The sequence below is a fragment of the Protomyctophum parallelum genome (genome assembly GCF_964188405.1).
Source record: "Protomyctophum parallelum genome assembly, chromosome: 4".
Classification (NCBI taxonomy): domain Eukaryota; kingdom Metazoa; phylum Chordata; class Actinopteri; order Myctophiformes; family Myctophidae; genus Protomyctophum; species Protomyctophum parallelum.
In genome coordinates, this window is record NC_139700.1 from 57216204 (window position 1) to 57236200 (window position 19997).

The following is a 19997-nucleotide window of genomic DNA, read 5'->3' on the forward strand; positions in this document are numbered from 1 at the left end:
GTTTACAGTGTAAACAACCTGACAACGGTTTACAGTGTAAACAACCTGACAACAGTTTACAGTGTAAACAACCTGACAACGGTTTACAGTGTAAACAGCCTGACAACGGTTTACAGTGTGAACACCCTGACAACAGTTTACAGTGTGAACAACCTGACAACGGTTTACAGTGTAAACAACCTGACAACGGTTTACAGTGTAAACAACCTGACAACGGTTTACAGTGTAAACAACCTGACAACGGTTTACAGTGTAAACAACCTGACAACGGTTTACAGTGTAAACAGCCTGACAACGGTTTACAGTGTAAACAACCTGACAACAGTTTACAGTGTTACGTCATAAAGCGTCCTACCCGTTATGTGTGTTACGTCATAAAGAGTCCTACCCGTTATGGGTGTTACGTCATAAAGCGTCCTACCCGTTCTGGGTGTTACGTCATAACGTGTCCTCTGGGTGTTACGTCATAAAGCGTCCTACCCGTTCTGGGTGTTACGTCATAAAGAGTCCTACCCCTTATGGGTGTTACGTCATAAAGCGTCCTACCCGTTCTGGGTGTTACGTCATAACGTGTCCTCTGGGTGTTACGTCATAAAGCGTCCTACCCGTTCTGGGTGTTACGTCATAAAGAGTCCTACCCATTATGGGTGTTACGTCATAAAGCGTCCTACCCGTTATGGGTGTTACATCATAACGTGTCCTACCCGTTATGGGTGTTACGTCATAAAGTGTCCTACCCGTTATGGGTGTTACGTCATAAAGTGTCCTACCCGTTATGGGTGTTACGTCATAAAGTGTCCTACCCGTTCTGGGTGTTACGTCATAAAGTGTCCTACCCGTTCTGGGTGTTACGTCATAACGTGTCCTCTGGGTGTTACGTCAAAAAGAGTCCTACCCGTTCTGGGTGTTACGTCATAAACAGTCCTTCCCGTTATGTGTGTTACGTCATAAAGAGTCCTACCCGTTCTGGGTGTTACATCATAATGTGTCCTCTGGGTGTTACGTCATAAAGCGTCCTACCCGTTCTGGGTGTTACGTCATAACGTGTCCTCTGGGTGTTACATCAAAAAGAGTCCTACCCGTTCTGGGTGTTACGTCATAAACAGTCCTACCCGTTATGTGTGTTACGTCATAAAGAGTCCTACCCGTTCTGGGTGTTACATCATAACGTGTCCTCTGGGTGTTACGTCATAAAGAGTCCTACCCGTACTGGGAGTTACGTCATAAACAGTCCTACCCCTTATGGGTGTTACGTCATAAAGAGTCCTACCCGTTCTGGGTGTTACATCATAACGTGTCCTCTGGGTGTTACGTCATAAAGAGTCCTACCCGTTCTGGGTGTTACGTCATAAACAGTCCTACCCCTTATGGGTGTTACGTCATAAAGCGTCCTACCCGTTCTGGTTGTTACGTCATAACGTGTCCTCTGGGTGTTACGTCATAAAGCGTCCTACCCGTTCTGGGTGTTACGTCATAAAGAGTCCTACCCATTATGGGTGTTACGTCATAAAGCGTCCTACCCGTTATGGGTGTTACATCATAACGTGTCCTACCCGTTATGGGTGTTACGTCATAAAGTGTCCTACCCGTTATGGGTGTTACGTCATAAAGTGTCCTACCCGTTATGGGTGTTACGTCATAAAGTGTCCTACCCGTTCTGGGTGTTACGTCATAAAGTGTCCTACCCGTTCTGGGTGTTACGTCATAACGTGTCCTCTGGGTGTTACGTCAAAAAGAGTCCTACCCGTTCTGGGTGTTACGTCATAAACAGTCCTTCCCGTTATGTGTGTTACGTCATAAAGAGTCCTACCCGTTCTGGGTGTTACATCATAATGTGTCCTCTGGGTGTTACGTCATAAAGCGTCCTACCCGTTCTGGGTGTTACGTCATAACGTGTCCTCTGGGTGTTACATCAAAAAGAGTCCTACCCGTTCTGGGTGTTACGTCATAAACAGTCCTACCCGTTATGTGTGTTACGTCATAAAGAGTCCTACCCGTTCTGGGTGTTACATCATAACGTGTCCTCTGGGTGTTACGTCATAAAGAGTCCTACCCGTTCTGGGAGTTCTCAAACCAGAAGCGGTCTCCGTTCCTGATGCGCTCCATCTGGTCCAGGATGATGGAGGAGAAGACCGGACCCGGTCCTCCTGAGGCCTCCAGGAGACCTCCTGGAAACAGCTCCAGTTTGGAGACGTCACCGCCGTAGAGGTCTGACAACTCTCTGAATAACTATAAATAAAACAATAAAACATATTCATAATTAATGTATCACCGCCATAGAGGTCTGACAACTCTCTGAATAACTATAAATAAAACAATAAACATATAGATCTGACAACTCTATGAGTAACTGTAAAACATTAAAACATACAGCTCAGAATAACTGGAAATAAAACAGTCATAATTCATATCAACGCGTGATGTGATTGGTTGGTTCAGTAATTTAACTAATTAACCCTAACCCTAACCCAACAAACATGATTGTATTCCTTTTAAACAACGTAATTAATGTTTTTAATAAAATTATAGTATTCCTTTTCAACAACTTAATTCATGTTTTTCAAACCATTCCTGTTTTAAAAACATCTAAATGTCTTTTTAAATCAACTAAATTAGTAAAGTCAACATTTTCGAGTGGTGGAACCACTCCAAGGAACAGCAATGTCCGTGTTAACCCGCCTATGTGACTATGTGTGTGACTATGAGTTCCAGGGGCAGCGGTGGCCCACCGGTTTGCGGAGCGGTCTTGATATCGGAAGGTCGCTAGTTCGTATCACCGGACCGGCACGTTAAAATTACCACCGCAAGTGCCCTTGAGCAAGGCATTGAACCCCTACCATGAAATGTTCTATGAGCAGGGCCTGGGTGTAAACAAGTTATTGAGTTATTGAGTCCAGTTACCGTGGGTAAACATAGTAGCCTACCTTTCCTTTCCTTAGTCCAGTTACCCTGGGTAAACATAGTACCTTTCCTTTCCTTAGTCCAGTTACCCTGGGTAAACATAGTAGCCTACCTTTCCTTTCCTTAGTCCAGTTACCCTGGGTAAACATAGTACCTTTCCTTTCCTTAGTCCAGTTACCCTGGGTAAACATGGTACCTTTCCTTTCCTTAGTCCAGTTACCCTGGGTAAACATAGTACCTTTCCTTTCCTTAGCCCAGTTACCCTGGGTAAACATAGTACCTTTCCTTTCCTTAGTCCAGTTACCCTGGGTAAACATAGTAGGCCTACCTTTCCTTTCCTTAGTCCAGTTACCCTGGGTAAACATAGTATCTTTCCTTTCCTTAGTCCAGTTACCCTGGGTAAACATAGTACCTTTCCAGTAGGGGCAAAAGTGGCGCTGTTGTGCCAGAAACAGAGAGAGAGAAATAGTGCTGCACTGGTCCGTGTGTGAGTCCGTGTGGGGTCAGTGTGTGTGTGTGTGTGTGTGTGTGTGTGTGAGGGTGTGTGTGTGTGTGTGTGTGTGTGTGTGTGTGTGTGTGTGTGTGTGTGTGTGTGTGTGTGTGTGTGTGTGTGTGTGTGTGTGTGTGTGTGTGTGTGGTACAGTAGTCACCCTGTGGGTCAGTGTGTGTGTGTGTGTGTGTGTGTGTGTGTGTGTGTGTGTGTGTGTGTGTGTGTGTGTGTGTGTGTGTGTGTGTGTGTGGTACAGTAACCTGTGTGTCTATGGAGTTAGAACAGTCTCAAAAGGTTCACAGTAAATAACACAGATTTGTAACTCACAAGTTCAGATTTGCAACTCACGTGAGTGAATTTGTGTTTCACATTTGTGTTTTGTATCCACAAGTTCAGATTTGTGTTTTGTATCCGTGTTTCGTATCTGTGTTTCGCATCTGTGTTTTGTATTTGTGTTTTGTATTTGTGTTTTGTATTTGTGTTTTGTATCTGTAATTCGCATCTGTGTTTTGTATCTGTGTTTCGCATCTGTGTTTTGTATTTGCGTTTTGTATCTGTAATTTGCATCTGTGTTTTGTATCCGTGTTTCGCATCTGTGTTTTAAACACAAATAAAAAACACAGATGTGAAACACGGATACAAAACACAGATGCAGATTACAGATACAAAACACAAATACAAAACACAAATACAAAACACAGATGCGAAACACGGATACAAAACACAAATCTGAACTTGTGGATACAAAACACAAATGTGAACCTGTGAGTTCACTCACGTGAGTTGCAAATCTGAACTTGTGAGTTACAAATCTGTGAGACTTTTGAGACTGTTTTTGAGACTCTTCTGACGTTGGGCGTTAACGAACGTCATCATTGGCTGAGGGAATCTGTCAATCATTCTGATTGACAGATTCCTCTGCCAATCAGATCGGTCCGCCTTCAGCCAATCCTATGGCTCCTTACATTGTAAGGGGGGGGGGGGGGGGGGGCTCCTTTTGCAAGACCCCCCAGTAACTCTGTCATTTCTCAACCGTTTTGGACGGGGGTGGGCTCGTTGGAATCATGTCGACCCCCTGGGGGTGTCTTTGGGGGTCTCAAAGATCGGGGACCCCCAGGGACCCCCTGGGACCCCCCGGGACCCCCAAATGGTAACTGTCATTTCTCAACCGTTTTGAACATGGGTGGGCTCATTTGAATTGTGTCGCCCCCCCTGGGGGCGTCTTTGGGGGTCTCAAGGTTCGGGACCCCCAGGGACCCCCCGGGACCCCCAAATGGTAACTGTCATTTCTCAACCGTTTTGAACGGGGGTGGGCTCATTTGAATTGTGTCGCCCCCCTGGGGGCGTCTTTGGGGGTCTCAAGGTTCGGGACCCCCCGGGACCCCCAAATGGTAACTGTCATTTCTCAACCGTTTTGAACGGGGGTGGGCTCATTTGAATTGTGTCGGCCCCCTGGGGGCGTCTTTGGGGGTCTCAAGGTTCGGGGACCCCCAGGGACCCCCCGGGACCCTCAAATGGTAACTGTCATTTCTCAACCATTTTGGACGGGGATGGGCTCATTAGAATCATGTTGCCCCCCTGGGGGCGTCTTTGGGGGTCTCAAGGTTCGGGGACCCCCAGGGACCCCCGGGACCCCCAAATGGTAACTGTCATTTCTCAACGGTTTTGGATGGGGGTGGGCTCATTTGAATCGTGTCGCCCCCCTGGGGGCGTCTTTGGGGGTCTCAAGGTTCAGGGACCCCCAGGGACCCCCAAATGGTAACTCTGTCATTTCTCTACCGTTTTGGACGGGGGTGGGCTCATTTGAATCGTGTCGCCCCCCTGGGGGCGTCTTTGGGGGTCTCAAGGTTCAGGGACCCCCCGGGACCCCCAAATGGTAACTGTCATTTCTCAACCGTTTTGGACGGGGGTGGGCTCATTTGAATCCTGTCGCCCCCCTGGGGGCGTCTTTGGGGGTCTCAAGGTTCAGGGACCCCCAGGGACCCCCAAATGGTAACTCTGTCATTTCTCTACCGTTTTGTTAGAGTTGTACTTGAAATGTACTGTAATTCTGCAAACTTAATAAACCAATCAATCAATCATGACTTGAAAAAGAAGTGTGCAAATGCACAGATACTTTTGTGGCTGGTATATCTGCTGTTAATGGTGTGTTTCGTCTATTTTTGTGTTTACAGTAAAATGTACCTGCTTTGCACTACTGCATGCTTCAATGAGGAATGCTAACAACCGAACCATGCTAGTTAGCTCACACATCGTACGGACTGGTCTAGTTTATTGTAACCACAGTTTACATTAGTGTATGTGTTTATTTCTATTTTTATATAAAAGCAACAAAATACATTTTCGTTGTGGCTTGAGTGTTTATTGCACAGTAATTGAGTAATTGCACAGTTTTGTCGGGTAACGGCGAGCCTTGTCAGAGGGAAATAGCTTGGTTAAATGTCCATATCAAGTGATATCTGAAAAGTGTGTGTGAGAGAGAGAGAGCTATAGTAAGAAGAATATGCAGATCAATATAAATGGTTCTCTCTGTCTCCCTCCCATCAATAAAGATCTATCATGAAAATGTCAAGAGTTACCATGTGGGGGTCCCCGAACTTTGAGACCCTCAAAGACACCCCCAGGGGGTCGACATGATTCCAACGAGCCCACCCCCGTCCAAAACGGTTGAGAAATGACAGAGTTACCATTTGGGGGTCCCCAAACCTTGAGACCCCCAAAGACGCCCCCAGGGGGGCGACACGATTCAAATGAGCCCACCCCCGTCCAAAACGGTTGAGAAATGACAGTTACCATTTGGGGGTCCCAGGGGTCCCTGGGGGTCCCCGAACCTTGAGACCCCCAAAGACGCCCCCAGGGGGGCGACACGATTCTAATGAGCCCATCCCCGTCCAAAACGGTTGAGAAATGACAGTTACCATTTGAGGGTCCCGGGGGGTCCCTGGGGGTCCCGAACCTTGAGACCCCCAAAGACGCCCCCAGGGGGGCGACACAATTCAAATGAGCCCACCCCCGTTCAAAACGGTTGAGAAATGACAGTTACCATTTGGGGGTCCCGGGGGGTCCCTGGGGGTCCCGAACCTTGAGACCCCCAAAGATGCCCCCAGGGGGGCGACACAATTCAAATGAGCCCACCCCCGTTCAAAACGGTTGAGAAATGACAGTTACCATTTGGGGGTCCCGGGGGGTCCCTGGGGGTCCCGAACCTTGAGACCCCCAAAGACGCCCCCAGGGGGGCGACACGATTCAAATGAGCCCACCCCCGTCCAAAACGGTTGAGAAATGACAGTTACCATTTGGGGGTCCCAGGGGTCCCTGGGGGTCCCCGAACCTTGAGACCCCCAAAGACGCCCCCAGGGGGGCGACACGATTCTAATGAGCCCATCCCCGTCCAAAACGGTTGAGAAATGACAGTTACCATTTGAGGGTCCCGGGGGGTCCCTGGGGGTCCCCGAACCTTGAGACTCCCAAAGACGCCCCCAGGGGGGCGACACAATTCAAATGAGCCCACCCATGTTCAAAACGGTTGAGAAATGACAGTTACCATTTGGGGGTCCCGGGGGGTCCCAGGGGGTCCCTGGGGGTCCCCGATCTTTGAGACCCCCAAAGACACCCCCAGGGGGTCGACATGATTCCAACGAGCCCACCCCCGTCCAAAACGGTTGAGAAATGACAGAGTTACTGGGGGGTCTTGCAAAAGGAGCCCCCCCCCCCCCTTACAATGTAAGGAGCCATAGGATTGGCTGAAGGCGGACCGATCTGATTGGCAGAGGAATCTGTCAATCAGAATGATTGACAGATTCCCTCAGCCAATGATGACGTTCGTTAACGCCCAACGTCAGAAGAGTCTCAAAAACAGTCTCAAAAGTCTCACAGATTTGTAACTCACAAGTTCAGATTTGCAACTCACGTGAGTGAACTCACAGGTTCACATTTGTGTTTTGTATCCACAAGTTCAGATTTGTGTTTTGTATCCGTGTTTCGCATCTGTGTTTTGTATTTGTGTTTTGTATTTGTGTTTTGTATCTGTAATCTGCATCTGTGTTTTGTATCCGTGTTTCACATCTGTGTTTTTTATTTGTGTTTAAAACACAGATGCGAAACACGGATACAAAACACAGATGCAAATTACAGATACAAAACGCAAATACAAAACACAGATGCGAAACACAGATACAAAACACAGATGCGAATTACAGATACAAAACACAAATACAAAACACAAATACAAAACACAAATACAAAACACAGATGCGAAACACAGATACGAAACACGGATACAAAACACAAATCTGAACTTGTGGATACAAAACACAAATGTGAAACACAAATTCACTCACGTGAGTTGCAAATCTGAACTTGTGAGTTACAAATCTGTGTTATTTACTGTGAACCTTTTGAGACTGTTCTAACTCCATATGTGTCAGTGTGTGTGTGTGTGTGTGTGTGTGTGTGTGTGTGTGTGTGTGTGGTTCAGTAACCTGTGGGTCAGTGGCGTTGAGTTCAGGGTTGATGTCCTGGAAGCTCCTGACCTCGGGCAGGCCGAGGGTTCGCCTGACCTCGCTGTAGCCGGACAGACCGAAGTCCCGCCCCCTCTGGACGGTCAGCGCCACCAGGTCGGAGCGCGAGAACCGCAGTGGACCGTACATGTAGTCTGGAGGAGCAGAACCAACAACCTTAACCCATTCTGACCTGAGATCAGATTCATACGAGGTTTCCACTGGACACACACTGGTCTGATTAACCCATTCTGACCTGAGATCAGATTCATACGAGGTTTCCACTGGACACACACTGGTCTGATTAACCCATTCTGACCTGAGATCAGATTCATACGAGGTTTCCGCTGGACACACACTGGTCTGATTAACAGCCAAGCTTTATTATCGCTATCAAACCCGATCGTAAGGATAATAACCCTAGGGATAATAACCCTAGGGTTAACCGTAGTGTAGTGTGGTGCATTGTGGGTAGTGTAGTGTGGTGTGATAATAAATACCTCTGAGGTCCTCCACCACCACATTGTCTTCTCTCTCACTGATCTGTGATGTCATCCCCAGGATGAGGTCATCGATGTCCTGAGATGACCTCACGTTGGGGCTCTGTTGAAGCACAATGATTGACAGGTCAGTGTTGAAGCACAGTGATTGACAGGTCAGTGATTGACAGGTCAGTGTTGAAGCACAGTGATTGACAGGTCAGTGATTGACAGGTCAGTGTTGAAGCACAGTGATTGACAGGTCAGTGTTGAAGCACAATGATTGACAGGTCAGTGATTGACAGGTCAGTGATTAACAGGTCAGTGATTGACAGGTCAGTGATTAACAGGTCAGTGATTGACAGGTCAGTGATTGACAGGTCAGTGATTAACAGGTCACTGATTAACAGGTCAGTGATTGACAGGTCAGTGATTGACAGGTCAGTGATTGACAGGTCAGTGTTGAAGCACAATGATTGACAGGTCAGTGATTGACAGGTCAGTGATTGACAGGTCAGTGATTGACAGGTCAGTGATTAACAGGTCAGTGATTGACAGGTCAGTGATTAACAGGTCAGTGATTGACAGGTCAGTGATTGACAGGTCAGTGATTGACAGGTCAGTGATTGACAGGTCAGTGATTAACAGGTCAGTGATTGACAGGTCAGTGATTGTGGTCAGTGATAATGTCAGAATTACATCTTACTTAGCCTGGCGTCTATGTGGCCTAGATAGTTAGCCTAGCGACCACAGGGCGGGGCCGTAGCCTAGCTAGAGCACCCTGTAACAGCTGCTGGGTCATGTTAGCATAGCATAGCATAGCATAGCATAGCATAGCATAGCATAGCATAGCATAGCATAGCATAGCATAGCAAAGCAAAGCATAGCATAGCATAGCATAGCATAGCATAGCATAGCATAGCATAGCATAGCATAGCATAGCATAGCAAAGCAAAGCAAAGCAAAGCATAGCATAGCATAGCATAGCATAGCATAGCATAGCATAGCATAGCATAGCATAGCATAGCATAGCATAGCAAAGCAAAGCAAAGCATAGCATAGCATAGCATAGCAAAGCAAAGCAAAAGCATAGCATAGCATAGCATAGCATAGCAAAGCATAGCATAGCATAGCATAGCATAGCATAGCATAGCATAGTAGTAGTAGTAGTGTGGTGGAGTGTAGAGTATAAACGTACGTGACGTTTCCAGAAGCTGTTACAGAGTCTCAGAGCAGGAGAAACACTTCCATCCACGTTCTCCATGTTCACCATGTTCCTGAAGTGACACGTCCTGTTTCTACACACAACACACACACAACACACACACACACACACACACACACACACACACACACACACACACACACACACACACACACACACACACACACACACACACAGTGTGTTTAGAGGAAGGTACAGTGATGGAATCAAACGAATGAAAGTGAATTAAATCAAGGTTCATTTATTCTCATAAGAGTAGCGGTACGTCATTGCGCAGCACGCTGTCGCGTCATTGGTTAATCAGCCTTTATCTATAAACAATGACCACTCAGACAAACATTATCCTTAACGTAAAACATTACTGTTAGGTAGTTTATCTATAAACAATGACCACTCAGACAAACATTATCCTTAACGTAAAACATTACTGTTAGGTAGTTTATCTATAAACAATGACCACTCAGACAAACATTATCCTTAACGTAAAACATTACTGTTAGGTAGTTTATCTATAAACAATGACCACTCAGACAAACATTATCCTTAACGTAAAACATTACTGTTAGGTAGTTTATCTATAAACAATGACCACTCAGACAAACATTATCCTTAACGTAAAACATTACTGTTAGTTTATCTATAAACAATGACCACTCAGACAAACATTATCCTTAACGTAAAACATTACTGTTAGGTAGTTTATCTATAAACAATGACCACTCAGACAAACATTATCCTTAACGTAAAAAATTACTGTTAGGTAGTTTATCTATAAACAATGACCACTCAGACAAACATTATCCTCACGTAAAACATTACTGTTAGGTAGTTTATCTATAAACAATGACCACTCAGACAAACATTATCCTTAACGTAAAGCATTACTGTTAGGTAGTTTATCTATAAACAATGACCACTCAGACAAACATTATCCTGAACGTAAAACATTACTGTTAGGTAGTTTATCTATAAACAATGACCACTCAGACAAACATTATCCTTAACGTAAAACATTACTGTTAGGTAGTTTATCTATAAACAATGACCACTCAGACAAACATTATCCTGAACGTAAAACATTACTGTTAGGTAGTTTATCTATAAACAATGACCACTCAGACAAACATTATCCTTAACGTAAAACATTACTGTTAGGTAGTTTATCTATAAACAATGACCACTCAGACAAACATTATCCTTAACGTAAAGCATTATTATTAGGTAGTTTATCTATAAACAATGACCACTCAGACAAACATTATCCTCACGTAAAACATTACTGTTAGGTAGTTTATCTATAAACAATGACCACTCAGACAAACATTATCCTCACGTAAAACATTACTGTTAGGTAGTTTATCTATAAACAATGACCACTCAGACAAACATTATCCTGAACGTAAAACATTACTGTTAGGTAGTTTATCTATAAACAATGACCACTCAGACAAACATTATCCTCACGTAAAACCTTACTGTTAGGTAGTTTATCTATAAACAATGACCACTCAGACAAACATTATCCTTAACGTAAAACATTACTGTTAGGTAGTTTATCTATAAACAATGACCACTCAGACAAACATTATCCTTAACGTAAAACATTACTGTTAGGTAGTTTATCTATAAACAATGACCACTCAGACAAACATTATCCTTAACGTAAAACATTACTGTTAGGTAGTCGTCCAGAATAAAGCAGAACAACATGCAGTACCTCATGTAGACTCCGGGTGGAGCCATGGACATCCCAAAGCGGAACGCAGCCACCTGGAACTCTGGAGAGATGCCTGGGTCCACAAACTTCTGATACCCTGAAACCACCAGAACAAACTTCTGATACCCTGAAAACACCAGAACAAACTTTTGATACCCTGAAACCACCAGAACAAACTTCTGATACCCTGAAACCACCAGAACAAACTTCTGATACCCTGAAACCACCAGAACAAACTTCTGATACCCTGAAAACACCAGAACAAACTTCTGATACCCTGAAACCACCAGAACAAATCGGCTAAAGCGTTATTCATGGTCTATGCCAGGGTTCCCCAATTAATTTTCCTCAAGGGCCATATTTTGACTAGCGTACCAGGCTGGGGGCCGAGTCTGCACGCGCGAGGTTGAGGACTTGCCCTGAAAATTCATTTTCAGGGCAAGACCCCATTTGAAAAGGATGCCCAGTTTGACATGCATAGGCTACTGAACCCCATTTAATGCCATTTATATGGGACCCTTAAAAAAAAAAAAAAAAAAAAAAAAACTTTTTTTTTGGGAAATTCTTTCATGGGCCACAAGGGGGCGCTCTGTGGGCCGCAAATGGCCCGCGGGCCGCCTATTGGGGAACCCTGGTCTATGCTGAGGTGACCACCGAACTACAACATGACGTCACTGAGCCGCGGTGAAGAGCAAACCACCGCCACCGCTCCAGCCCTTCTCTCTTTTTTTACTCACCAACGCTCAACGTTATTTCAGCTCCGGTGGTCAGCTCACCACAGGAGCGGTGGTCACCTCACCACCGGAGTGGTGGTCAGCTCACCACCGGAGCGGTGGTCACCTCACCACCGGAGTGGTGGTCAGCTCACCACCGGAGCGGTGGTCACCTCACCACCGGAGCGGTGGTCAGCTCACCACCGGAGTGGTGGTCAGCTCACCACCGGAGCGGTGGTCACCTCACCACCGGAGCGGTGGTCACCTCACCACCGGAGTGGTGGTCAGCTCACCACCGGAGCGGTGGTCACCTCACCACCGGAGTGGTGGTCACCTCACCACCGGAGTGGTGGTCAGCTCACCACCGGAGCGGTGGTCACCTCACCACCGGAGCGGTGGTCAGCTCACCACCGGAGCGGTGGTCAGCTCACCACCGGAGCGGTGGTCACCTCACCACCGGAGTGGTGGTCAGCTCACCACCGGAGCGGTGGTCAGCTCACCACCGGAGCGGTGGTCACCTCACCACCGGAGCGGTGGTCAGGTGACCACCGAAAATCCAGACTATAATGATAAGAGCGCCGCTCACTTCACACAGGTGTGATTTTTGAGTCTGATTTTCCCCTCCTATAGACGGCTCTGAGTGGTGCAACCCCCTCCTATAGACTCCTCCTATATGTGTGGCTGTGTCTGTGTCTGTCCCTGTGTCTGTCCCTGTGTCTGTCCCTGTGTCTGTCCCTGTGTCTGTCCCTGTGTCTGTCCCTGTGTCTGTCCCTGTGTCTGTCCCTGTCCCTTTGTCTGTCCCTGTGTCTGTCCCTGTGTCTGTCCCTGTGTCTGTCCCTGTGTCTGTCCCTGTGTCTGTCCCTGTGTCTGTCCCTGTGTCTGTCCCTGTGTCTGTGTCTGTCCCTGTGTCTGTGTCTGTCCCTGTGTCTGTCCCTGTGTCTGTCCCTGTGTCTGTCCCTGTCCCTGTGTCTGTCCCTGTGTCTGTCCCTGTGTCTGTCCGAGCACAAAAATAGCGTTTGTTCACCACCAAGTGTCACTGTTGCACAGTCTAACACACACACACACACACACACACACACACACACACACACACACACACACACACACACACACACACACACACACACAGGCCAGGGAGGAGGGCTTGTACAGTACAGTACAGTACAGTACAGCACTGTACAGTACAGTACAGTACAGTACAGTACAGTACAGTACAGTACAGTACAGTACAGTACAGTACAGTACAGTACAGTACAGTACAGTACAGTACAGTACAGTACAGTACAGTACAGTACAGTACAGTACAGTACAGTGCAGCAAAGCACAGCACAGCACAGCACAGCACAGCACAGTACAGTACAGCACAGTACAGTACAGTACAGTACAGTACAGTACAGTACAGTACAGTACAGTACAGTACAGTACAGTACAGCACAGTACAGCACTGTACTGTACTGTACTGTACAGTACAGCACAGTACAGTACAGCACAGTACAGTACAGTACAGTACAGTACAGTACAGTACAGTACAGTACAGCACAGTACAGTACAGTACAGCACAGTACAGCACTGTACAGTACAGTACAGCACAGCACAGCACAGCACAGCACAGCACAGCACAGCACAGTACAGTACAGTACAGTACAGTACTGTACAGTACAGTACAGTACAGTACAGCACAGCACAGCACAGCACAGCACAGCACAGCACAGCACAGCACAGCACAGCACAGTACAGTACAGTACAGTACAGTACAGTTCCACTCACTTCAGACCGGTCTGATTTTTTCATTTCCCCCCCCCCCCCCCCCCCCACTCTGTTGACTCACTCCGTCTGAGAACAATAAGTGATGATCTTGTTTCAACGTACTGATGACATCATCACGTACTGGTGACATCATCACGTACTGATGACATCATCACGTCACTCTGTTAAGAGGCAAAACCACACACTGCAATTTGACCAGGATTGCATCTTTCCAGTTAATCCGTATTCCTATGTTAACCCATTCTGACCTGAGATCAGATTCTAAAAAGATGTCAGTCGTTCTTCGATTTTTCAAAAATAGCAGACCTACGAGCTCGAGCTTGTAGGTCTGCTATTTTTCAATAGCTATAGCATGACATGATGCTAACACCAAAATGGGTTCCCGTTCAGAATGGGTTAAGGCCTGAAAATCCCCCCCCCCCCCCTCCCCCCCTCCCGCACACAAGAATGAACACGCACACACATCCACTGTGGTGGTCCACACCCCGCCACGCCCACATTGACATCCCTGCTGTACTTATGAGGGGCTTACAGTAACAGGTCTGTACTTATGAGGCTTTACAGTAACAGGTTGAGTAACAAAGGAAACGACTCAGAGCGACAACACAGAGCAAACACGGTCAGTCAGGCCGAGAAACACACACGCTTAGCATGGACAGAAACACACACGCTTATCATGGACAGAAACACACACGCTTATCATGGACAGAAACACACACGCTTATCATGGACAGAAACACACACGCTTATCATGAACAGAAACACACACGCTTATCATGGACAGAAACACACACGCTTATCATGAACAGAAACACACACGCTTATCATGAACAGAAACACACGCTTATCATGGACAGAAACACACACGCTTATCATGAACAGAAACACACACGCTTATCATGGACAGAAACACACACGCTTATCATGAACAGAAACACACACGCTTATCATGGACAGAAACACACACGCTTATCATGGACAGAAACACACACGCTTATCATGGACAGAAACACACACGCTTATCATGGACAGAAACACACACGCTTATCATGAACAGAAACACACACGCTTATCATGGACAGAAACACACACGCTTATCATGGACAGAAACACACACGCTTATCATGAACAGAAACACACACGCTTATCATGAACAGAAACACACATGCTTATCATGGACAGAAACACACACACTTATCATGAACAGAAACACACACGCTTATCATGGACAGAAACACACACACTTATCATGAACAGAAACACACACGCTTATCATGAACAGAAACACACACACTTATCATGAACAGAAACACACACGCTTATCATGGACAGAAACACACGCTTATCATGGACAGAAACACACACGCTTATCATGGACAGAAACACACACGCTTATCATGGACAGAAACACACACGCTTATCATGGACAGAAACACACACGCTTAGCATGAACAGAAACACACACGCTTATCATGAACAGAAACACACACGCTTATCATGGACAGAAACACACGCGCTTATCATGAACAGAAACACACACGCTTATCATGAACAGAAACACACACGCTTATCATGAACAGAAACACACACGCTTATCATGAACAGAAACACACACGCTTATCATGAACAGAAACACACACGCTTATCATGAACAGAAACACACACGCTTAGCATGAACAGAAACACACACGCTTATCATGAACAGAAACACACACGCTTATCATGGACAGAAACACACACGCTTATCATGGACAGAAACACACACGCTTATCATGGACAGAAACACACACGCTTATCATGAACAGAAACACACACGCTTATCATGGACAGAAACACACACGCTTAGCATGAACAGAAACACACACGCTTATCATGAACAGAAACACACACGCTTATCATGGACAGAAACACACGCTTATCATGAACAGAAACACACACGCTTATCATGGACAGAAACACACACGCTTAGCATGAACAGAAACACACACGCTTATCATGAACAGAAACACACACGCTTATCATGAACAGAAACACACACACTTATCATGAACAGAAACACACACGCTTATCATGAACAGAAACACACACGCTTATCATGAACAGAAACACACACGCTTATCATGGACAGAAACACACACGCTTATCATGAACAGAAACACACACACTTATCATGAACAGAAACACACACGCTTATCATGAACAGAAACACACACGCTTATCATGGACAGAAACACACACGCTTATCATGGACAGAAACACACACACGCTTATCATGAACAGAAACACACACGCTTATCATGAACAGAAACACACACGCTTATCATGGACAGAAACACACACGCTTAGCATGAACAGAAACACACACGCTTATCATGAACAGAAACACACACGCTTATCATGGACAGAAACACACACGCTTAGCATGAACAGAAACACACACGCTTATCATGAACAGAAACACACACGCTTATCATGGACAGAAACACACACGCTTATCATGAACAGAAACACACACGCTTATCATGAACAGAAACACACACGCTTATCATGGACAGAAACACACACGCTTATCATGGACAGAAACACACACGCTTATCATGGACAGAAACACACACGCTTATCATGGACAGAAACACACACACTTATCATGGACAGAAACACACACGCTTATCATGAACAGAAACACACACGCTTATCATGAACAGAAACACACACGCTTATCATGGACAGAAACACACACGCTTATCATGGACAGAAACACACACGCTTAGCATGAACAGAAACACACGCTTAGCATGGACAGAAACACACACGCTTAGCATGAACAGAAACACACGCTTATCATGGACAGAAACACACACGCTTATCATGGACAGAAACACACACGCTTATCATGAACAGAAACACACACGCTTATCATGAACAGAAACACACACGCTTAGCATGGACAGAAACACACACGCTTAGCATGAACAGAAACACACACGCTTATCATGGACAGAAACACACACGCTTATCATGGACAGAAACACACACGCTTATCATGGACAGAAACACACACGCTTATCATGAACAGAAACACACACGCTTATCATGGACAGAAACACACACGCTTATCATGAACAGAAACACACACGCTTAGCATGAACAGAAACACACACGCTTATCATGGACAGAAACACACACGCTTATCATGGACAGAAACACACACGCTTATCATGGACAGAAACACACACGCTTAGCATGAACAGAAACACACACGCTTATCATGAACAGAAACACACACGCTTATCATGGACAGAAACACACACGCTTATCATGGACAGAAACACACACACGCTTATCATGAACAGAAACACACACGCTTATCATGGACAGAAACACACACGCTTATCATGGACAGAAACACACACACTTATCATGGACAGAAACACACACGCTTATCATGAACAGAAACACACACGCTTATCATGGACAGAAACACACACGCTTAGCATGAACAGAAACACACGCTTATCATGGACAGAAACACACACGCTTATCATGAACAGAAACACACACGCTTATCATGGACAGAAACACACACGCTTATCATGAACAGAAACACACACGCTTATCATGAACAGAAACACACACGCTTATCATGGACAGAAACACACACGCTTAGCATGGACAGAAACACACACGCTTATCATGAACAGAAACACACACGCTTATCATGAACAGAAACACACACGCTTATCATGAACAGAAACACACACGCTTAGCATGAACAGAAACACACACGCTTATCATGAACAGAAACACACACGCTTAGCATGGACAGAAACACACACGCTTATCATGGACAGAAACACACACGCTTAGCATGAACAGAAACACACACGCTTAGCATGAACAGAAACACACACGCTTATCATGGACAGAAACACACACGCTTATCATGAACAGAAACAGAAACACACACGCTTAGCATGAACAGAAACACACACGCTTATCATGAACAGAAACAGAAACACACACGCTTATCATGGACAGAAACACACACGCTTATCATGGACAGAAACACACACGCTTAGCATGGACAGAAACACACACGCTTATCATGGACAGAAACACACACGCTTAGCATGAACAGAAACACACACGCTTAGCATGAACAGAAACACACACGCTTATCATGGACAGAAACACACACGCTTATCATGAACAGAAACAGAAACACACACGCTTATCATGGACAGAAACACACACGCTTATCATGAACAGAAACAGAAACACACACGCTTATCATGGACAGAAACACACACGCTTATCATGAACAGAAACACACACGCTTATCATGAACAGAAACAGAAACACACACGCTTATCATGGACAGAAACACACACGCTTATCATGAACAGAAACAGAAACACACACGCTTATCATGAACAGAAACACACACGCTTATCATGAACAGAAACAGAAACACACACGCTTATCATGGACAGAAACACACACGCTTATCATGGACAGAAACACACACGCTTATCATGAACAGAAACACACACGCTTATCATGAACAGAAAAACACACACGCTTAGCATGAACAGAAACACACACGCTTAGCATGAACAGAAACACACACGCTTATCATGAACAGAAAAACACACACGCTTAGCATGAACAGAAACACACACGCTTATCATGAACAGAAACACACACACACTTATCATGGACAGAAACACACGCTTATCATGAACAGAAACACACACACTTATCATGGACAGAAACACACACGCTTATCATGAACAGAAACACACACGCTTATCATGGACAGAAACACACACGCTTATCATGAACAGAAACACACGCTTAGCATGGACAGAAACACACGCTTATCATGAACAGAAACACACACGCTTATCATGAACAGAAACACACACGCTTATCATGAACAGAAACACACACGCTTAGCATGAACAGAAACACACACGCTTATCATGGACAGAAACACACACGCTTATCATGAACAGAAACACACACGCTTATCATGAACAGAAACACACACGCTTATCATGGACAGAAACACACACGCTTATCATGGACAGAAACACACGCTTAGCATGAACAGAAACACACACGCTTATCATGAACAGAAACACACACGCTTATCATGAACAGAAACACACACACGCTTATCATGGACAGAAACACACACGCTTATCATGAACAGAAACACACACGCTTAGCATGAACAGAAACACACACGCTTATCATGAACAGAAACACACACGCTTAGCATGAACAGAAACACACACGCTTATCATGAACAGAAACACACACGCTTATCATGGACAGAAACACACACGCTTATCATGAACAGAAACACACACGCTTATCATGAACAGAAACACACACGCTTATCATGGACAGAAACACACACGCTTATCATGGACAGAAACACACACGCTTATCATGGACAGAAACACACACGCTTAGCATGAACAGAAACACACGCTTATCATGGACAGAAACACACACGCTTATCATGAACAGAAACACACACGCTTATCATGGACAGAAACACACACGCTTAGCATGAACAGAAACACACGCTTATCATGGACAGAAACACACACGCTTATCATGGACAGAAACACACACGCTTATCATGGACAGAAACACACACGCTTATCATGGACAGAAACACACACGCTTAGCATGAACAGAAACACACGCTTATCATCAACAGAAACACACACGCTTATCATGGACAGAAACACACACGCTTATCATGGACAGAAACACACACGCTTATCATGGACAGAAACACACACGCTTATCATGGACAGAAACACACACGCTTATCATGGACAGAAACACACACGCTTATCATGGACAGAAACACACACGCTTATCATGGACAGAAACACACACGCTTATCATGAACAGAAACACACACGCTTATCATGAACAGAAACACACACGCTTAGCATGAACAGAAACACACACGCTTATCATGAACAGAAACACACACGCTTATCATGGACAGAAACACACACGCTTAGCATGAACAGAAACACACACGCTTATCATGGACAGAAACACACACGCTTATCATGGACAGAAACACACACGCTTAGCATGAACAGAAACACACACGCTTATCATGGACAGAAACACACACGCTTATCATGGACAGAAACACACACGCTTATCAT

At 45.4% G+C, this 19997-nt stretch overlaps 1 protein-coding gene across 1 annotated transcript in view; it reads right to left on the reverse strand.

Moving 5' to 3' along the window:
* duox (dual oxidase) overlaps window positions 1-19997 on the reverse strand; it is a gene marked incomplete at its 3' end in the record, with an annotated part of 91100 nt that overhangs the window by 49730 nt on the left and 21373 nt on the right. The window contains exons 8-12 of the mRNA XM_083762620.1: window positions 11312-11408; window positions 9568-9667; window positions 8391-8493; window positions 7873-8045; window positions 2054-2229 (exon numbers count right to left, since the gene is read on the reverse strand). Of these exons, the coding sequence (XP_083618746.1) occupies window positions 2054-2229; window positions 7873-8045; window positions 8391-8493; window positions 9568-9667; window positions 11312-11408 (649 nt within the window). The remainder of the gene's footprint in view (window positions 1-2053; window positions 2230-7872; window positions 8046-8390; window positions 8494-9567; window positions 9668-11311; window positions 11409-19997) is intronic.